The following is a 20,407-nucleotide window of genomic DNA, read 5'->3' as shown; positions in this document are numbered from 1 at the left end:
ATGAATATTTTGTTTAATAGAAATTACATATTAACTTTAATATAAAATTCAAAGTTTTTAATATTCAGGAAGTATGGACGTAAAATAAATAATCGATTAAAATAATCGACATCCTCGATAAGTTCATGTCATAGGAATATAATGGGGTTCGAGTCTCCGGCTATAAATTGGTATAACCTATACGTTACAAAGTTCCTCCTGATTTCATTTGTAACTATTCACCTTACCTTATAAGGGAAAACGCGTTTAATCAGTGAACACTTCATTTTCTACGTTTGAGGTAAAATTTTTATAAATTAAAACAATGTCTGATCCTCGTATAAGAATTTTAAAAATTAAGACTGGAGTAGTGAAACGTCTCGCGAAAGAAAAAGTCACGTATGAGAAAGAAGCAGAAAAGCAACGTGAAAGGATAGAAAAATTAAAACAACAGGGTGAGGATATTTTTGAAAAATGCAGTGTAATGCCTTTTATACATTTCTGTTACTCTGATCCGTTTAATTGCTTCCGGATATTTTGCATTCTTTTTTTAAGCACCGATATGTTTCATCAAAAACGTGACATATCGTTTCTTGTAATGCTTATAGACATATTCAAAAAATTTATAATTATTTCAGTCTTTACCAAAGACAATCATTTTTAGATTATTTCAATTTTATTACAGATAAAGATGGTTATGACATAAAGAAGCAAGAAGAGGTACTTCAAGAATCACTTATGATGGTGCCAGATTGCCAAAGACGTCTAGTAAAAGCATTTGAGGAACTTAAGAAAATTTTGGAAACAGAGCAAGATTTGAAAGAGGTTGGAGATTATATAGAAGCAGAAAGAGTATTAAAAGAAGCAGAAGCAGAACTTCCTAAGGACGGAGAAATTATGCAGATGTGTTAAGAAGCAAAGCCTACTAACCTTATTAAGATACTGTCAAAAGTTGAAAGAACTATATTTTCATCTAACATACAATTTGTAAACAAGTTAAAATAATCATTTAATGCATAAAGAAAGTGATAGTGTTAAGATATTTTATATTTCTTCAAATTAAATATTAATTTTGAACAATTATGTTCAATGATCAAAGTTTTTTAGATGGTCCTACACAAAGCTATATGGACCCATATTATAATATGTCTCATCCAATGAATCAATCTATTTATAATGCAAATTATAATATGAATGTATATCAAAATTATATTTATCCAGTTAGTGGAACATCTAATAATGCTAATGAGAATGCTACATATAGTAATGCAAGAAAACGACAAGCTGATGAGGAAGATATTGAAAATTTTCTCCTAGAAGTTGATCAATCTACTAACATAGATGACCAGAGAAATATACGCAGAAAATCTAAAATTGCTATAACAAAAAATGCTATAACATCAGCATATAAGTTAAATGAAAAATTGAAAGCAATTTGTGCAGAGCTCAAAGATTGTCAAAATTTAACAGAAGAAGAATGGCAACAAAAGATGAGTATCTGCAATGCAGCAAAAGAAGAAATTGTTAAATTATTAGAGCCTATTAGAGACCAAACATTTTTAAATCAGTTACAAAAAGATTTAGAAAGAAGGAAGAAAAAAAGATTAAGAGAAAAAATGAAAAAAGAGAAATGGAGAAATGAGAAATTAATAATAATGGAAAGGAGAGCTAGAATGCATGCACAAATTGATTCATGGATTAGGAAAGAACAAGCTGTAATAGAGAAAGAAAAGCAAGAAGAAAATTTACGTAAAGATGCTGACATGATTTTATTTGATGTTAGAGGAAAGCGAAATGATGCTAGAAAATATCTTGGATTGCTGCAGGAATTACGAAATTTGCGGAATGTTAAAGCAAATATTGCCAGAGCAAGAGGGGAACATTTATCTTTAGCAGCTGATGAAACATTTAATAATATTATTGGTACTATTATATTATAAATATTAAACATTCATAATAAATGTTTTAAGAATTACATTAATAGATATACCGTTTTTGTGCAGCAAAGTTAACAGAACAGTGGACAAAGCTTGATCGTGAATATTCTATAGAAGAACAAGGTTTAAAATTAATGTTAAAGACTGATAATGAAAAGAGAATTGAAAAACAGAAGAAGAATCTTTTTGATGAATGGGAGAAAGTACTATTTGGAAGAAAAATAACATCTGATCAGTATAATACAGACTTAACTAATTTTATTACTATAAGGTAAATACGTTACTGTCATTAAACAGTGTTTAATTGTAACATTTTAATTTCATCTTAACATAATCCACTTGTTTCTAGAACTGCCTGGGATAAGTATATAAGTTCAGATAGCGATGCATCCGCAATTCCAATTGGATGGGTAATGCCTGAAATACCATCCTCTGCTGCCTGGCAAAAATGTCTTAAAAAAGAAGTTTCATGAAATAAATTAATAACACACAATTTTAGATCCTAGTTTACAAAAATAACTTCAATTTCATTAATAATTTATACTGTATAAACATAAACGTTGTGCATTATACGCATTTAAGTGTATTTTAAGAAAAGTGAAAACTTCTCTGGTCTACTACTGACTGTAGTTATGTGTTATGATTTTAACGTTTTAGGAACTGAAAACATGTGACATATAATGTTTTGATTTTATTAAAATATGTATGAAAAGTATGTACAGATTTTTCTATGATACATGAGTGAAAGAGTGCACTATATTATATTCATGCTACACTTAAAATTATATTTTTTTGAGCTGCACTTGAAGCTTCCAATGTTTGTGTATCTTTTACTGGTGCAGGAAGTGTACTTTCTGCAGCAGATAGTATCATATGTAATTTTCCTTGCAATTCTGATAATGCTAGTATTAAGTTTTCTTCTTCTTCCAACTTTGCTGCTAAAAGACTAAACATTTTTCGTGGTTCTGCCGCAAGTTCATCTAACTTATCTTCATAGACATCTATTGAGAAATAGTGTTATATAAATAAAACATATTCTTACAAATATAAATACTTTCTACAAGTTACACGTAAAAAAAGTGACAACATACCCATTAATACATCAGCGACGTGAAGCAACACTCTTCCAAACCGAACACTTCCTATATATTTGTTCAAAAATTTAAGAATACTTCCAAGAGACTTGCCATCTCTGCCACTAAGAGCTTGTTTTAAACCCTGTCTCCTGATAAGCTCTTGCATAAGTGCAACCGTAACATGCGGTGCTTTGCTTACCACATAAGTTATCATAACACTGTCCAAGGCTTTAGAATATTGAAATTTTCTTAAACAGGTATCATGTCTGGACATAATTTCTTTCATTTCTTCTTGTACAACAATATCTACTTGAGGTGTGTGGATGTTTTTTCCTGAGTGTCTGTATGATACCTTTTTACGTTGTGGCTTTTCAGTTTTTACATCTTCCTCTCTTCTTCTCACAGAAATTAAACCATCAACCATACCAGCTACTATGGTTTCATCATTTGACTGCAATTATAAGCAATGTTTAATGTATTTGAAATACTATTAAAAATGCAAAATTAAATAATTTTTTCTTACACTAATTCCTATGCTAAGAACTGCATTTGGATAATCTAAAGAATGAACAGTTTTGTATGTCCCAGAATCATAAATTTTTACATGTCTATCCAATGAACCAGACAAAATTCTGCGACCATTTGAAGCTATCTTTAAACATGTCACAGTTTTATGATGTTGAGTAATTTTGGCAAGTAATCTGCCACCAGCAAGTGCATCCCACACTTTAATGTCTGTACCACCTGTTTATAATTATGAAACATATTTTATTATATATATTCTTTTATAAAAGTATTATATTACTTCAAAATAATATACCTGCAGACAAGAATATTCCACCAGAAGGTAAAAATAATAAGCTTTCAACAGGAGCTTCATGACTCACACTAAGAATTTTCTTGTCTGTTCTTGCATCGTACATATGTATGTGTTTATCATAGCCTCCAGATAACAATATGTCTGTGGAAATAGGACTAACTGCACCAGCTCTGATGTAGTCTGAATGTTCACTGAAAGATTTTATTTGCTTTTCATTAGGTATATCCCAAATAGCTACAGTCTTGTCATCAGAAAATGAAGCAATATGAAGATTATCAGCAGTGAAGAAAGTTCTGTGCACAGAAGCTTTGTGTCCAGAAAAAATTCGAAGAAGACTTTTTGTGTTGACATCAAACAGTCTAATTACTGATTCTTCACCACCAGCACAGAGTAGTTTGCCATCACTACGAAAGGAGCCACCATAAGCACTTTCTTTAAATCTGCTAAGATTTTTTGTAACTAGTTTTGTAATTGGGTTATACACCTGTACTCTTACTGAACAAGTGACAGCAAAATAATGAGGTTCTACTGGTGAAAAATCGATATAATCGATTGCCCCAAATTCCTTAACTAAAACTGGAGCCTGTTAAATAAATGACATAAAAATTAATCATAAATTTTAATTAATAATAGTAATCTTAAACATTGTTTGTTAGGTTAAGTCCTACACACGTGGATATGCCAAATTAACCGATGTAGTATCAGTGTAGAAAAATTTGAATTACTTTTATCATTATAACATACTTACACTATACTTTTTCCAGTATATACTGTCGGGAGTTAATTCAGGTCCTGTTCTTGCAAATACTTTAGTATTTATTTTCTTGAAGGACGCCATTTCTTTCAAAATGTCAGCTGTAATAAAATTCAGTAGAGGGGGTAAACTTCTCCTGTTGACAATTGATGGAAGTGGCTCTCTTCGATTTTCGTGATTGTTCAAGGGTCTGTTTGTCCTTTGCAATTGTTAAACACAGAAACTCTTGAAAAGCATTTTGGAAGAATTCGGATCGATATGTTTGGAAGATTTCAGTGTGCTTTGTTAAATTTTCTATGGTTTTGCTGCTCGTTTCAATATGGCGATGGTTAGTTGCTTAGTGCTTCAAAGGTCTCTTTACTTATCATGAATTTTGTGGTTTTTCTTTCTATTTCTTTGTATAATTTGTATACGAAGCCTTGATGTTCATATTATTATCTATAAGTGCACACGGATTATATAATTATGAAGCTGTGCATCTGATAAAGAAAGGATTTCATCCGAAAAGTTTCGCTTAGACAGCACGATAGATACGGCGATTGCCGTCCTACTAAGGTTTGTTATATTTTATAAATAATCACTAAAATATACGTATTTATAAGGGTATCCGAAAATTTTCGGAATCGACAAGCTTTTGTTATTTTAAAAAAAAGTGTAAAAAAATTTTAAAGCTTAATTTTGTTACAGTCAGAGAAGAATTGCTGCCAAGATAGTTTCTTGTTATTTCACTGCATACCAGCCACGTTTATAAATATTTCACCAGATGAGATTGGAATTTCCTTTAACAGTGTTGAATACTTATTTTGGATACTTTGGTTTTCCAACATTGTTTGGAGGATTTATTGATCATGACAATGATCATATTAATGTATGAACATAAACAACATTTTTGAATTAACAGTTCCTTCTTAGAAGTCAAACAAAGAAAGTTTGGCTTTGCTTATAATGACAGGAACATGTATCAATGTTCCATCTAGATAGAACAATTTAATTGGGTATAATAGTCAAAGATATTTAATATAATATTCTTGAGGCTATATTGTTAAAAATAATCTCAGATATTATATACACAAGGGTAGTTGCAACAAATTACCCAAAAATTTTATATACAACAACAATTAATTATTCTAACATATATTAATAAATTATAAAATTTTGGACACAATGGCTGAAACACAGAGAATGACTGTTTATGGTAGACATCCTCCCTGTGCAAGTGGAACTCGTTTGGAGGAACGTCGTGCTAGAAGGTAAACTATAAAATGTAGTGAAATAGACATCATTTATAAAATTGGTATATATTACAATTTACTATTTTAAGAAATTCTTATTACAAACAATGTTTTAATTCCTTGTTGTTTTAGATTAGCCTTAAGGTTGGAAAGAAACAGAAAATCGGACAAGCCAGATGATTTTATTTGTTATGAATCAAGTGATGATGAAGCAGAAACTGTAAGCGAAGGAAAACAATTTTTAAGAACTTCTTTTAATTTTGTGGATTATGTACGTGCAAGAGAGACAAATACAAGGGAAGTGAGAAAAATTAATCAAGAATATGGGTTTCGACATATATTAACTCATGATCTATTTAAAGAATATTCTATTAGTTTAACTAATATGAATAAAGTCTTTTGTTCTCAATGGTTAAGTGATAGGCAAGTAGTATTTGGTACAAAATGCAACAAATTGATGGTGTATGATGTAGCAACACAAAAATTAGATCAAATACCATCTCTACATGGAAGGCAAATAAATTCTGGAGGTGGTGCTGTTCCTGAGCAGCAATGTGGCATACATTCTGTTCAAATTAATCCTTCAAGGTATATAATTGTAAAAATTTTAATGAAAATTCGTAACTTTTTATTGTTACTCTTGCTTATAATTCTATATACATTACAGAACTCTTTTATCTACTGGGGCGAGAAATAGCAATGAATTAGCAATATATAGGCTACCAACACTAGATCCAGTTTGTGTAGGAGAAGGTGGACATAGAGATTGGATTTTTGACATGTGTTGGTTAGATGATGAATTTTTAGTTTCTGGTTCTAGAGATACCAAAATGGCTTTATGGCGTATAGACAATGATCTTGCAGAAGCTCCTGACAAAGCAGATGATTAGGTTGATTCAACCTGTATGTGTTAAAGAGTGTAGATCTGCGCAAAAAGTACGAGCTCTCGTCTTCAATAGAACATATAAAGAAATTGCCGCTATTACCCTGAATAATTTCATACACATTTGGTCTGCAGAGACATTCAGACAAAAAATATCTAGAAAGTTACCAGTTTGTCAGGAAAATGTTTGCCTTGCTGTACAAGATGATGGTGTTTATGCAGTAGGATGTCGATCTTATACCTTACTTTTAGATGCAAGAACTGTACAACCGATAAAAAGAATACCTTCCCGGTATGTAATATCTTTTACTTTCTTTAAATGTTTTAAAAATTGCTACCTTTGCAAAATATGTTGTGTACCGGTATCTTTTGTGCAGGTATAGCGGCTGTGGAATCCGGTCAGTTAGTTTTCAAGGTTCTGTTTTAACAATTGGAACAGGATTAGGAATGATGTTCTTTTATGATGTTAGGGCTCAAAAGTATCTCGAGTCATCAATTAATTCTAACAGAACTGTTGTATTAAAAGCATCAAAAGGATACGTGGTATGCTTTTAGATTTACTTCTTTTATATATATATTTAAATTTTTTTGGTATGCATATATTAGCTTTCATGGTAATTTTAGTTCCCAGATGAAGAATACATCGATGGATTCCAAAATGTGAAGTATACACCTGCTATATATACTCATTGCTACGATGGATCAGGAACTCGGTTATTCACAGCTGGTGGACCTCTTCCCGTAAATCTTTATGGTAACTATGCAGGATTATGGCAATAAAGTTAATTTTAATTGAATAAAGACCCGCATCGATTTTTACGTAAGTAACTATAAGTTGTACATTTAACTAAGCATTATTAAGATTTTATCTGAGGAGGTATATACACCTATTTTAGAGTTAAGAAACATTTTCTAATCACAGTGATCTTGTATTTTCATGTTTACATAGTCTCATTTCATTTCGATTTTATTACACACAGAATGAAGTAAACAAATTTTATTTTATTTAGACATTAAAATTTTAAACTCATTGATATACACTTTTCAAACATTTTTATACTACATGAACAAATAAGACAGTAGAAAAATGTAGCCGAAAAACATCTTAGAGGTGTATATATCTCGACTGCCTGAAAAATAAGTGATAAAAATTAAAATAAAGATATCAGATTTTTATCGTTTGAATCGTGTATTCAACCCTGAAAGTGGTTTTTATTTCGTAGATTTATTTTACTAAGCAGTTATATTAGCATGTTTGTATGTCAGTATGAAAGAAGCCAAAATTTTAGTTATGTATTAAAAATCAGTTATGTGGTAAATTTTGATTTTATGATTGATGTGATTTATAACATGAATTTATTATCTACTTATGATCAAGTTGTTGAGCTAATTTTCTTCATCATTTAATATAAAAATTTGCACTAATATTAACTATCATATACGAAATTTAACAAACTATTGAATGAGGATTTCCCTTATGGTGTAATACAAATGACATTTGAAAAAAAGCACTTCATAAATTACAGATACTGATTTCAATCACTATATTGTTTGCATATAGTGTGATTTTTTAAATGGTCTTCATAATCTGTGTTGTACATCTCTACATCAGTCTGATAGAAATGAAAATTTAGAAAAGTAATCAACGAATGATGCTGCAATGAACATTAAGTTTATCAGATACAATCTATCAAGTTGAAATTTTAATACTGGCCTTAGAAGAACAATATACAATGAATATTTGTTACAAAAAACTTATTTTAGAAAAACAATATCTATTAAAGCCTTTATAATGTATTTCTGTATTACATAGTAGAATTTCAAACATGTATAATTTTTTATCAATGCATGAACTATGAAGTAATATTTTATAAATGTGCATGGCAATTTTAATTATAATACTACAGTATAATTAGAATATACAAAGATGCAGTGCAGATATTTGAAATTATAACTGCTCAAATTTCATTAAACTCATTACTCATGTGTTAATAACTTTATGATATTGAAATGTTAATGAACATCAGCTGTGCACATTTACAATTGGACATAATGATACACGACCTGTGATTATACAAATGTGTTTCTTGTGTGCAATTAAAACAAAATTTTGTTTGACAAACGTACCTTTTGTGAATGAAGTATTATTGTAATGATGTCAATTGTGTACTAAACTATTTGCACATTAGATCGAACATATTTATATTTGTTTTTTTTTTTTCTTAATTAACGATGCTCGAATTTTGGTGTACTTAAGTGATAAAGTTCACCATTGTGTTTGTCACTGTCTTACATATTAAATCTGTTGATGCAGTAAAGATGCAAGTGCATATTCAATATTTAGGATAGAACATTTTAATGGATCAAGAAATTGTTGACATGTAAACAATAAGTAATTGAATTATTAGTATATCATGATGAATGTATGAAAACAAAATATATTCTGTGTGCTTGTAAATTGACAGATTATAAATTGTTGGCATATATTCATGAAGTCATTACATTACATAATAAATAAAAATGTGTGTTGTATCTACAAATTCGTAATTAGACTGTACGAACGTTTATGTGATCATGCATAATGAACGAATACATTGAATACATTTTAACACAATTATCACATGTACTTTTACCATAAATACTACAAACAAAATATTTATAAAACAACGCTACAAAATACCCCTAATTTTGTTTCTAATATCTGCAGTAATTTCGTGCATTTTCAATATACACTTTAACGATAATTATTGAATTCAACTCAAGAAGTTCATTGTTTTCATGTAAACTATTTCAAGCGATACCGAGCAACTATTGTCCATATTAAAACGTCCTAATTTTCATGCTAACGTCACTTAAGCAGAACAAATCTAAGTATCGTGTATTTTAACTCAAATAATGCAATAGTATAAAAGTATAAATAAATAATTTTTATACTTAAACTATATGTATAAGTTATAAAAAAAGTTTTGTACAGGTATAATCACTGCATCACTGTATCAGGAAACATTCTTTCATGTATTATGCTTCACCATATGAAAATTGCAAGAAATTTTTGTGAAAATTATAATATATTAGAACAACTTCAGAATAGTTGTCCTTGTATTTCTTAACAATTTTCCTCAGTTTCATCAACTTTTTTTCTGTGAAATGTGTTACATGTATAATATGTTTTCTTTGTACTAAAGAAAGTATGGTTAAGTTTGTAATATACGGGATATACCTAGAATTGTGGTACAATCGAAAAGAGAGCTATTCCTCGTGCAAAAGTAAAACAAATATTTTATTTGCACAAGGAATCGATTATACCACGATTTCGGCTACATCCTGTATTATTCATTATGGTTGTGTTTTTATTAGATCTGTAGCAAAATGTTATTTCAAAAATTATTTATCACCTATGTTAAGAATATAGGGACAATGTATAAATTGCTTCTTAAGCTTTTAGACTTTTGTTTTAAAAATTTATGTCATTTTTTATTGTTAGAAAACTACCCATTGCAATTAATGTATGTATAGAAATTTTTCATAAGTTACAACTAGCTTATTCTTGTTTCTCTTTTTTTCTTCATCAAAGTATTGTACCGATTTTTAGCAAATATATACAAGATTTTGCTAGAATCAATTATGTCACGAAGCTACGTTATTTCTGTATTTTTATTTGATACTTTAAACGTTAAAATATTTCTTACAAACAGTGCTAGTTGGACAGTGAATAGAGACTAAACTTACAACATTGTAATATTATGTGTGTGTGTGTGTGTGTGCGCGTGTGCGTGATTACGTTAAGTAATCCATGTAAATAAATATACCAAATTATTAATCGAAGCTATTTTTATCAATTTCTTTCTTTTTTTTTTTAAATGAAAGAAGTTAAATGCCTAGAAAAAAGAGAACATTCGTATCCTTACAAATAATTTATTCATAGTATATCGATACAAGATTTTCATTTTCATTTAGAATCATCACAAATAACGTGTAAAGTGTGTATAATGCATACAAAACACGCGAAACTGCGACATATTTGTAGTACATGTGATGTAAATGTTTTATATTTATTTATTTATTTATTTTCAATTTAATTATCAAGGCTTTTGCCAGGACTATATTCGATATGTTGTGTTTATTATGTGTGTCGAAAATGTACCAAGGCGCGCAAATATGGATAAAAACGAAGGGCAATCCGTCTTTATAGATGGCCACACGTCGATATGTCAGAGTTATAGCTCTTTGACGAGTGAGAGATTATTATATACCTTCAAAAGGATTTCTCGGAGCACGTATCTCTATTAGTTTTGATCTCAGCGGTGATAAATTGCTTCTTTTACGCGCTATTCTGTCAGGGATTAACGGAGTCATTTTTCTACCATCTCGTTACTAGGAGCCCGTTTTCGGGCGTTAAATAAGCTCATTTCTTTTTGGTATAGATTGACAGTTGGTATCTCCTAACGCGTGAGTATCGTAAATAAATATACACTGATCGTAACAATATACATTCTGAAAATAAATAGAGTATTTCACAATTATTGCATAAAATTGGTGAGCACTACTCATGTGAAGTCATTCGATTATTCCTACAAGGAACATCGTCGTGTCTCGAAAGCGTTTCCTTCTGTCGAAAACATATTCGTTTCTCTTACAATCGTTTACACAGGCGATCGAGTAAGTAACTGGTACCACACATGTATACGCGAACTTCGTGGTTTTCTTTTTTTCTTTTTGTCAATAATAATCAGGAAAGAAACGCGTTACATTCTTCTCTTGAAATCGTAACAACGTCTCAGCAAGTACGCGTTTTAAGCGCAAGTAAACGCAAGCATGCGCTTAAAAATGAATCAAAGATGACCAGCATCCAAGGCCTTATTTATATCACTAACTAGCATCCCGAGGACAGGTCTGTGTTCCGAGTCTTGCCTAAACACGGAGTCCAAGAAGTCGGAATGCGTTAAGAAATCGAACACCTGATCACACCGATCCTGCGACTTGTCTGTTAGGTGTGGCTTTATGAGCGTCTGTATCGCGGTTCTACATCGTTCCAGCGACTTTATCAAATACGCTCTGTCGAAACTGAATTCCAATTCGTAAAACGAGACCACAGACATCGCTACAGCTCTAAGTGCAGTCCTTATTTCAGCGAGTTTTACATCGTCGGCCACGTTTAATTGTTGATTACGCTGTAGAAGACCCACCTGTAATAGAAGTATTAAATATACATGAAAAAAAGAGCCCCACTTAGTCTTACTTTGCATATCTATGTCAACAGCCATTGAAAGAGAGAAGGAGTGGACTAATACCTTAATGGACAATTTAACAATATTCTTTAAAACCTTTTCAGGCTGCTTTTTGTCCAAGTTAGGATTGCTTTTCGTGGCTCTTTCCATCAGCTTGTAAAGATTGTCCAAAAGTGACGTGGTCGCATCATCTATCAGCAATGATCTTCCGGCCCCTGTAGATACGACTCTGCCGAGTAATTTTTTCTGCGCTCGAAGACCTAAATCACGAGCGCGGCTTCCGGTGCCTCCGGCGGGATAAGATCCGCCGTTCAGTGTAGTCGCCGACTGCATCACTGGGAGAAAAAAAATTGCACGAGCTGTACCATCTGCTAGACGAGATATGGATTGAATAATGGACCCTCTGTTAGGCGAAAAGACCGACTTGTGGAAATGCTGCACACAGTATGTTAGAATGGCTGATCTAAACTTTAGATAACAATTCTACTTTATCAATTGCAACGAGAAAAAAAAAGTGTTCACGTTCAATGCAATTATGGACTTATCAAGAGTATTGTTACAATACCCTTAATCACTTAAGTGTTTTTCACAAATATTAATCATCATTTTTATGCCAAAGTGTGCATACAGAATGGAATTAAAATTAGCCTACTAGAATAAAAATTTCTTACAATGAAATATAAAAGTGAAATATTATTTCTTGTGAACGATGTGGCAAAAAATAAACAGGTCTTAAATGCTCCCGAAATAGAGAACCGTAACATGTGTCTCAACTGTAAGCGAACCGTTTCCGAACACATGTTAGTAAGACCTTTTTTTCTTTCTTTCCTTTCTTTATTGTCTTGACATGTAAAATTCATATCCAAAGTTTTGGTCATCCTTTTCGATGCACTCTGTGTAAATACATTTATTAATACTTGGTATAATGTAAAATCTGAATGATTGAAGTTTGCGATGTTTACGATTAAAATGCAGCTATCTTATCAACTTATCGGAATGAAAATTGTGAAAACGATAGTATAACGTGTGCATGATCAGAACTTACCATCAAACATTGGTAGACCGCTGTTTCCTCTAGGCGATAACGGGATTGTGAATGAAATAAAGAAGTGTTCTGTGAGCACGGTTGAAACTCAGGCAAAAGTAACTAAAATAACCAAGGGTGTAAAAATGAATCGGTAATTGGCGTATAAATATATGTATAAAATAATTAGATTAAGAAATTAAGTTGGCAACAGACAATTATGTTGCGCTATGTGCAAATGCAATTCGTTCGTATACGTGTTCTTGTTTGATGAGAACGAATGAGAGCATTATACAGTTAACATTTGTGTACCTTGATTGCAGTCGGTTACGGCTACAAGATGATAGAGCAGCCAGCTCTGCAATTCCATCACTGCCGTACCCCACGCCACCTGAAAAAATATTGTCCTCTGATACCTTTTATCTTATTTTTAGTACTCGATTCAAAAGGAAGAAATACTGTGCACAATTTTTTTTTTCTTTTTTTTTAATATTTCTTTGTATAAATAGTCATTTTAATCTATTTTTTATATAAAAAATATAATTCTACCGAAACTTTTTTTTAAGGAATTAATACTAGATGATATTGGTAATAGACGAGATTTTTTAATTATAAACAGAAGTTTTGCATGAATTGTATTCCAGTTTGTTATTCAATTAGCGTTGCTTTCAAAGTAACGTTAACACACATTCCATGCCGCGAGTGTCATCGACCACCCACTATGTTCATTAGAAGCAAAACGCTCGATCGGTAACCGAGATATCGTTTTACTTAATATAAAAATTGCACATACGAAAACCGTTCGTATAAACGAAATATCCCAATTTGACAATTATTCGTATAAAAATTTCATCGTTGAGTTCCACTTTTCTTTTTGCCCCAGAATAAGCTAAAAATTACCATTGTAAAACGACTAAAAACGATCGGTGTAAGTTCGTGGCGGGCAAGTGATTAAATAGGTTGGGGCACACATGCTCCCTCATTCGTGTAATTTGTGTCAGTAACTGAGGTCAAGCCCGATACATTGGAAATGGAACGTAATGTGCGTGTGGTTTGTTGTCACGGGTCATAACCGTGTATACAACATGTATGATATATATATTGTATATATATGTATACATATCGAAGAGGCATAGGACCGTATGGAAGTTGGATCGATTTGTAAGGAGCGTCAAGGCGAGCCAGAGACTCTCATTCTCGTTTGTCGACGTAATCGGGGCAAATGGATACGCGCGACGGGACATTATATACCTACTTACATCTCGATACACACACGGGCCAAGCGCGCGTATTTCGAGAACGTGACGAACACCAATATCGGTCGAGCGTCGGCCATCTCAAAATTTCCTGCCATTTGACCCGAATGCGAACCTTCAAGGATCTTCGAGTATTCGAACGATCTTGTGGCACTCGACAACGTGAAGTAGCGCTTTTGAGCGAGTTATCGAAACGGTGTAACGTATATCCTAAATCGTTCGAGATGCTTGTGTAATTCGAGATCACTCGAACGCTACCGATGCGATGGGTAAAGGTTACTAATTCGATAATGCAGATTCGCAGTTCAAAGTAAAATGAAATTGAAAGATTCGAAACATCTTTTATCCGTTATTTACCGAAGTTAAAAGTAATGTTTATGATAATATTAAAAGAATCGTTAAAATTTTGCTTACTAATCTGTGTTTAACTGTTGTACCGACTGTTTGCGATGCAACTAACACTTGATTTGCACGATGATACTTAAATTGTACGGTTTTTAATGACGATTACTACATACATACTGGGAAAGAGAAAACGCTATTTAACAAGCAAAGGAGATAAGTACAGAGTGAACTGTTAATTCCACAAACCGTGTAGATCGTATATACGGAACATTTTTTGCTGCGCATAATTTTCTACGTTAATCAAATATAATTTTATTATTTATAAAAATGAATTCTTTAATTAGTTACGTGTATCCTTGATTTATAATAAAAGTATAATATAAATTTATACGTTTTTAATTTACATTGTATAAATTAACTATGAAAATCGAGAGTTAGCTGTATGTATACGTATGACTAAAGTAGTTGAGTGTGCAGGCTTTATCATTCGATACCGTCGTAATTAGCGGTTACCTACATACCACTAATTCATATACATTATTGCTTATGTAAGCATCAAGTGCACTTCTAACATGTCCTTTCCCCGCCGTGTAAGAAGAAAATTAAATTCCCGTCGGAAAGGGATTTTAATTGATGTATCGAGGGACTCGGTAAAGTTGTTCACGAGGAAACAAGTGATCGATCGCACAGGAGGACTTTCGCTCTCTTCGCTTTCGGCCGTTTCCCAACTACAATCGATCGAGTTACTACGCGCGCCAATTAGGCTCTCGTTCGAGTGGCCATATTAAGAGCTTTATTCGCTGTTTAACGTCGTTAAATTTTAGAACGTTTATTATTTATTCCTGCACGTTTCACAAATTCTTTCACCAATAACACACACATTATACACGCTTTATTTCGTCCACGAGATTTCTATAATTGGATTATATTTTCTAAAGTGTTCTACTTTCTTTTATTTAAACGACGCCAGACGCACAGGTTAAGGAACTACATTACTTCGTAACAGTTTTCCGGACATAGAAGTATATGGATGTTATATATTGTTGCTATAACCTACTCTCGGTCAACATATTGTTTACTATCGGGACTCTATTCAAGCTGATCTCAGAAAATTCGATTGCATAAAACGAGACAAGAGCTAAGGTGCCGAGTGAAATTTACGGCTTCCGGTAGTACCTTAAAAGCAGGTCAAAAGATTCTATTCTTGATCTTTATCTGAGCGAGATTACCACTCTCCCATGGAATTTCCCGCAATTTCGTCTGTTCTTTTTCCTCTTTCACTTCGACGTCAAATACATACAGAATATACTTCCGTCGAATGCAGTGAGTCATCAGTGACTAATAAATTGTTAGCTTATTGATACGACCTATAACCAGGATTACTTGCACAATAAATAATACATTAACCTAACAAAATATTTCCAAATAATTCTAAGTAGAAAATTTAAAAAAGATTAGGTTTATAAATATCTTCGTTTAAAATTTTAAAAAATATAGAAAAATAATTGAAAAATGCAGATGGTCATGAAAACAGGTAAAATTCCCAGCAGGTTGGAAATTCGTCATTTCTATAATTAGTTATGCGCTTGGTATTATCACGATATGTCGAAGGACATAACCAACAACCCACGTTTCTCGATGTATACGCGAACCTAATTTTTCTATGTTAAGAACATGCACGCGTTGTGCATGCAGGCAACGCTCCTGTTTCTTGCCTGCTTGAAAAAAAAAATCGAAATTTACGTACATGCAATCTTTTTCGCATTGCGTCGTATTCAACAAACGAATTTGAATTTAGAAAGGCAGTTTTCACATGCAGTCCAATCAACGAAATTCTTTCGTTCTAATTCTATAATTCGACGAAATAGCGATGTGAAAGAAATACATCTTCTATTGTTTATTCCATCGAATGCAGTGATTTCTTATTTTTAATTCATTGTTGCATTTTTTATCAAACGACTCCCACAATAATTTTTACAAATAAATGGACGGTATGTACGTATTGCTTAATCAAAGCAAGCTTATATTTTCAGGAATTCGGAGTAACGAAGTATCGTAATTCTGATTAACCTATTTCGAAGTAGAAATAATATCTATTTTCTTTACATAATTTAATTTGTGAAAGTAAGGAATTCTTTTTATACGAGAGAGAGAGCACGTGAAAATGATAATTCTGTTTTACTTTGTTCGTTCAGCAGTTCGGTGTAAGGAATCATCATAACCTTCATCGAACGATTTTGGAGCGGAAATGATTATTCATCCTTTCATCATGACAGTTTTCACACGCGGTTAAAATTATTAAATTAGAGATTTCTTCGACAGATAGCACCACATGAAAATAATAAATATGGAATCTTCGATTTTGACTTATGTTTTTAACAGTTCGAGATCTCGATTTCTATTCTCCTCGAACAATTTCGGAGGGAAACTAACCTCTTACCGTTTTTAAATAACGATTTTCATATCGGGCGATATGCTTAACTTGACTTTTAAATTATTCAAAATATTCACTATGTGAAAAAAATGCATAGAACAAAAGTTACACAATTTCAAGGAAAGTATATTTTTTCTGTAAAAAAAAAAAAGACATTGCAATTGATGTTTTATTAGCTAAACAATCTTTTTCCATTACAAAGTTCTATGTGAACTGTGCATTTTTCATTTCAATTTATTTTTGAACAGTTCGAAATAACGAATTGTCGGCATTCGCACGAAACAATTTCGAATAGAGAGCCAACCCTTGTCCACTCCTCACCCCTCGATTTCCTTAACGTTTTTCTTTTTACTTCGAAAGATGCAGCTGTCACACCGACAGCTGTGCAACCGGCACGAACCTCCTTGTTAAACTGAGCATCTTGTCTGAGAATATACCCACCACCTGCCCTACGGACCGATGTGCATCTGTTTCACGTATATGCACGAACACGCATACGCAATGTACGTACGCAGCGCGCACGTGCTACACGGACAAAGTTACGAGACGGATTATGCTCTGTCCACAAAGGTCACGCGTACGTCTGTTAAATACGACTTTCGAGAGGTCCACGTTCTCGACCGTAGCAGTCGTTTTTGGATATCGATCCCGCGCGCCGCGATTCTAGCACACGCGAGATTCTCGCACGAAACGTATCCGATTTCAACTTCTTATCGTATCTCGCGAGCGAATCTCTCACTCTGCAATTGTAATCTTTCGTCGATTCTATCAAGCACGGGATTATGCCTTCGTAATATCGATCTTTCGCGTATTCCTACATTTACGACATTCGACGCCTATATACGTGTGTCAGGACGAATATTTCGAAGAAATTCACAGATAATTTGATTATTGTACAATATATATTTTCTTTGGAGAATTAATTTTTGAAAAATTGGCTTCTCTAAATTATGCGTTAATTGAAATTTATTGAAACAATTTCAAGTGAAATTTAACATTCGATTGATAAAATGCATTAAATACATAAAATCTATCTAAACTTTTGTATTTACACTTACTCAGGTTCATTTTTTTTTCATATCTGGGTAATGGAGAGATAAAGTAAGATAAATATAGAATACGTTAAAGTTTTGAATACAATCTTACTAAATAATAAGAAAATTGATATTTGAGATCTTGCAATTAATTTGAGTAGCATATATGAGTACAAAAAAACGAAGCTCGGAAAGCAAAGTTTATATCGTATCTTTCGCAGCTCTAGGGGGGACATATTTTCGTTGCTACCTCTGTTTTAAACAGGTAGTTCGTTCAAGGCCGACAATACATTCGACTCTAGGCGTGGTATAGCAATGAAATTTCAAGTTACACCAACAACCTGTCGCACGAGCCATCGTAAACAACTCCCTTATTCTTGATATTTAGAGCCAGCTTAATTATTCCGCTGTACTGAGCAAAGCTATTTTTCAAATAATTTCAAACAAATAAAAATGCATAAACCATACACGCACATAGTGCATAATAATTCAAGCAAGTTGATTGGTTGGATGTAACACGAATCAGCTCGTTAAATGCCTCAGTCGTTGGCGAGCGCACATGTGAGACGAATTCGCCGAGATGAAAATGACTGGTGAAAAAGCATACTATGGCTGTGCTAGTAATTAGAAACACCGCGGTGAGCACACGCCGCAACAACAGCCCCATTCATTGCAAGGTTACTCGTTAAAGTTACCTACTTATAGACACAGATTCCAGTAGACGGACGAAAAAGCACAATTTAAGTCAAAAAAAAGCTGTTTACCCCACACGTTTCTCTCTGCCCCTTTTTTGTTCGTCGTGAATGTGCGCGACCGCGTGGATGAAAATCATGCACCATGGAAAATTTCACGCTGTACCAATAATCGATTAATTCGCGATACCTTGGAAAGGCTTTGCCCGTTATTTTCTAAATATACACACATGGTTGTGTCACGATAGTATTATTCTAACGCTCTGCTAGTATCTGTCGCTTTCACGGTAACAGATGCACATGTAACGAATTAAGTTACACGCATCCGTTCGGCCATGACTAAGTGATGCAATTAAGCGGACTCGTCAGTTTTGCGAAACGCAATTTCCACGGGGTTACGTACTTTCCTCCTCGTGAGACTCGATGTCACGTTAAGAATGACAGCGTTGCGAAAAAACCGCCCGCTTTTTCCATTTCTGCGAGTTTTATGCCGATTATGGTCTTGACGTGTTTTTGCTTATCTCTGACTGTAGACGTATTGTTTTACTGTAAATTCTTCGAATATTTTGCCAACGTTAGTAAAAGTTAACATTTCGTGTGATATTTTTCCGAAACATAGTTTTAACCACTTAATAGTACAAAAAGTCATTTAAAAATAAGTGAATAATTTCCAAAAATAATTACGATATTAAAATGCACTATTTATATGATATCGTATCGGGCGTACGATAATTGCTGTTTTTTTCAGGAGATACAGCATTTCGAGAATAAAATTTATATCAAACGAGCTCTCTTCAATCAAACTCTATCTATTCGACGGTGAACTCTTTCGTCTCGAATCGCGTTTGAATTCTCGTTAAACGATTCCATTCGCAACGGCGGAGAAACATTTTGTTCGTATTGAATTAATTTAAATTTTAGGCGCGCACTAACCTCTGCTGATGTCTGGGTCGCGGACGCGACCCCAACACTCGACAATGAAGTTTCTCTTTTCCAACGACCGGAGGATAGATATACTGTTCTATTGTTTTCTCGGTGTTCCACTTTGTTTTGGTGTAGTTAAGGAATTCCACTAATGTGACGAAGTCCTCGAAACGTTTTACCGAACTAAATGTAATTGAACACAATACACAGGTATGCGAAAAAACAAGGAACAGCACCGGTAAGGATAGGACACGCTACTCGCGAACCTCAGTCTCCTCGAACGAACGAACGTCGTCTGTTGTGGCTGCGAACCCACCCCGGTTACCATGGAATCATCGCTCCGCGAGGTGGGGCGCATGTGGCGGCTACGCTCGGGCAATTTCGCAGTGTCAAGGAGTTTTCTTTCTCGCAGTGAGCGCTCGTTCGCCGCCAGAGTCGTTGTAGTAGTGAATGTTAACGAACGAGATATGACCACTCAACTTTTCAAATTGACGGTAGTAAAACTGTTTTTTGAGTTTAGGAATCCTATCTGCTGAACGTCCATCTTTTTTTCCATTTTTTACAAAAAACGACAAGATGATTTTTGAATTTTTATTACAATGAAGGGTAAGAATTATAACACACTTAGATATTTTTTTTCTTTTTATTAGAATTTTTAAAATTTGTATATAATGACATTTTTATGATGCATTCGAATTATGCTATTATTTTCTTTTTTATTTCTGGTATGTATTTTAAATACATATTCAACAAGTATCTCAATTGAAAGAAAACAGTTAGCTTTTTAGT

General features: G+C 33.0%; 5 protein-coding genes across 6 annotated transcripts; 3 read left to right on the top strand and 2 right to left on the bottom strand.

The window, feature by feature from the left end:
* Nucleotides 1-160: 160 nt before the first annotated feature.
* On the top strand, nucleotides 161-891 carry LOC108578580 (tubulin-specific chaperone A). Its single transcript, XM_017941945.1, has 2 exons — nucleotides 161-434; nucleotides 665-891. Exons 1-2 carry the CDS (start codon nucleotides 305-307, stop codon nucleotides 889-891), a joined length of 357 nt encoding a protein of 118 aa, XP_017797434.1. The 5' UTR covers nucleotides 161-304.
* A 170-nt stretch (nucleotides 892-1,061) lies between these two features.
* Nucleotides 1,062-2,401, top strand: LOC108578576 (programmed cell death protein 7). The gene is made up of 3 exons (XM_017941940.1): nucleotides 1,062-1,902; nucleotides 1,983-2,187; nucleotides 2,266-2,401. The coding sequence occupies exons 1-3, from the start codon at nucleotides 1,062-1,064 to the stop codon at nucleotides 2,387-2,389; spliced, it is 1,170 nt and encodes a 389-aa protein (XP_017797429.1). The 3' UTR covers nucleotides 2,390-2,401.
* A 280-nt stretch (nucleotides 2,402-2,681) lies between these two features.
* On the bottom strand, nucleotides 2,682-4,653 carry LOC108578577 (U3 small nucleolar RNA-associated protein 15 homolog). The gene is made up of 5 exons (XM_017941941.1): nucleotides 4,561-4,653; nucleotides 3,813-4,395; nucleotides 3,516-3,736; nucleotides 3,008-3,443; nucleotides 2,682-2,917 (listed from the first exon to the last, which is right to left on the bottom strand). Exons 1-5 carry the CDS (start codon nucleotides 4,648-4,650, stop codon nucleotides 2,682-2,684), a joined length of 1,566 nt encoding a protein of 521 aa, XP_017797430.1. The 5' UTR covers nucleotides 4,651-4,653.
* Nucleotides 4,654-5,734: 1,081 nt separating this feature from the next.
* LOC108578573 (DDB1- and CUL4-associated factor 12) lies at nucleotides 5,735-7,484 on the top strand. The gene is given in 6 exon segments (XM_017941938.1): nucleotides 5,735-5,816; nucleotides 5,931-6,386; nucleotides 6,466-6,684; nucleotides 6,686-6,973; nucleotides 7,059-7,224; nucleotides 7,306-7,484. Coding segments are annotated over 6 exon segments (1,353 nt in total). The 5' UTR covers nucleotides 5,735-5,748; the 3' UTR covers nucleotides 7,462-7,484.
* A 3,318-nt stretch (nucleotides 7,485-10,802) lies between these two features.
* On the bottom strand, nucleotides 10,803-19,730 carry LOC108578562 (tumor necrosis factor alpha-induced protein 8-like protein). 2 transcript variants are annotated; one of them, XM_017941926.1, is made up of 5 exons: nucleotides 19,628-19,730; nucleotides 13,246-13,324; nucleotides 12,955-12,981; nucleotides 11,973-12,244; nucleotides 10,803-11,867 (listed from the first exon to the last, which is right to left on the bottom strand). In XM_017941926.1, the coding sequence occupies exons 2-5, from the start codon at nucleotides 13,301-13,303 to the stop codon at nucleotides 11,514-11,516; spliced, it is 711 nt and encodes a 236-aa protein (XP_017797415.1). In that variant the 5' UTR covers nucleotides 13,304-13,324; nucleotides 19,628-19,730; the 3' UTR covers nucleotides 10,803-11,513. The 2 variants fall into 2 exon arrangements, with proteins under 2 accessions (XP_017797415.1, XP_017797414.1); XM_017941925.1 differs by lacking the exon at nucleotides 19,628-19,730 and having other exon boundaries at nucleotides 12,955-13,056; nucleotides 13,246-13,320.
* Nucleotides 19,731-20,407: the final 677 nt, after the last annotated feature.

This window comes from Habropoda laboriosa, unplaced genomic scaffold (genome assembly GCF_001263275.1).
Source record: "Habropoda laboriosa isolate 0110345459 unplaced genomic scaffold, ASM126327v1 scaffold41, whole genome shotgun sequence".
Taxonomy (NCBI): Eukaryota; Metazoa; Arthropoda; class Insecta; order Hymenoptera; family Apidae; genus Habropoda; species Habropoda laboriosa.
This window is presented reverse-complemented; position numbering and strand designations above follow the sequence as displayed.

What these genes read in the sequence shown, in the direction of transcription:
- LOC108578576 (XM_017941940.1), top strand. Translation starts at nt 1,062, where the DNA reads ATGTTCAATGATCAAAGTTTTTTAGATGGTCCTACACAAAGCTATATG. An exon ending in AACATTTAATAATATTATTG is followed by an intron (nt 1,903 to 1,982) that starts GTACTATTATAT and finishes GTTTTTGTGCAG; the next exon opens with CAAAGTTAACAGAACAGTGG. An exon ending in ACTAATTTTATTACTATAAG is followed by an intron (nt 2,188 to 2,265) that starts GTAAATACGTTA and finishes ACTTGTTTCTAG; the next exon opens with AACTGCCTGGGATAAGTATA.
- LOC108578562 (XM_017941926.1), bottom strand. Translation starts at nt 13,303, where the DNA reads ATGGAATTGCAGAGCTGGCTGCTCTATCATCTTGTAGCCGTAACCGAC. An exon ending in CGGTCTACCAATGTTTGATG is followed by an intron (nt 12,245 to 12,954) that starts GTAAGTTCTGAT and finishes TTTTTCTCCCAG; the next exon opens with TGATGCAGTCGGCGACTACA. An exon ending in TTGTTAAATTGTCCATTAAG is followed by an intron (nt 11,868 to 11,972) that starts GTATTAGTCCAC and finishes CTTCTATTACAG; the next exon opens with GTGGGTCTTCTACAGCGTAA.
- LOC108578577 (XM_017941941.1), bottom strand. Translation starts at nt 4,650, where the DNA reads ATGGCGTCCTTCAAGAAAATAAATACTAAAGTATTTGCAAGAACAGGA. An exon ending in TATACTGGAAAAAGTATAGT is followed by an intron (nt 4,396 to 4,560) that starts GTAAGTATGTTA and finishes TTTATTTAACAG; the next exon opens with GCTCCAGTTTTAGTTAAGGA. An exon ending in CGTCGCTGATGTATTAATGG is followed by an intron (nt 2,918 to 3,007) that starts GTATGTTGTCAC and finishes ATTTCTCAATAG; the next exon opens with ATGTCTATGAAGATAAGTTA.
- LOC108578580 (XM_017941945.1), top strand. Translation starts at nt 305, where the DNA reads ATGTCTGATCCTCGTATAAGAATTTTAAAAATTAAGACTGGAGTAGTG. An exon ending in AGAAAAATTAAAACAACAGG is followed by an intron (nt 435 to 664) that starts GTGAGGATATTT and finishes ATTTTATTACAG; the next exon opens with ATAAAGATGGTTATGACATA.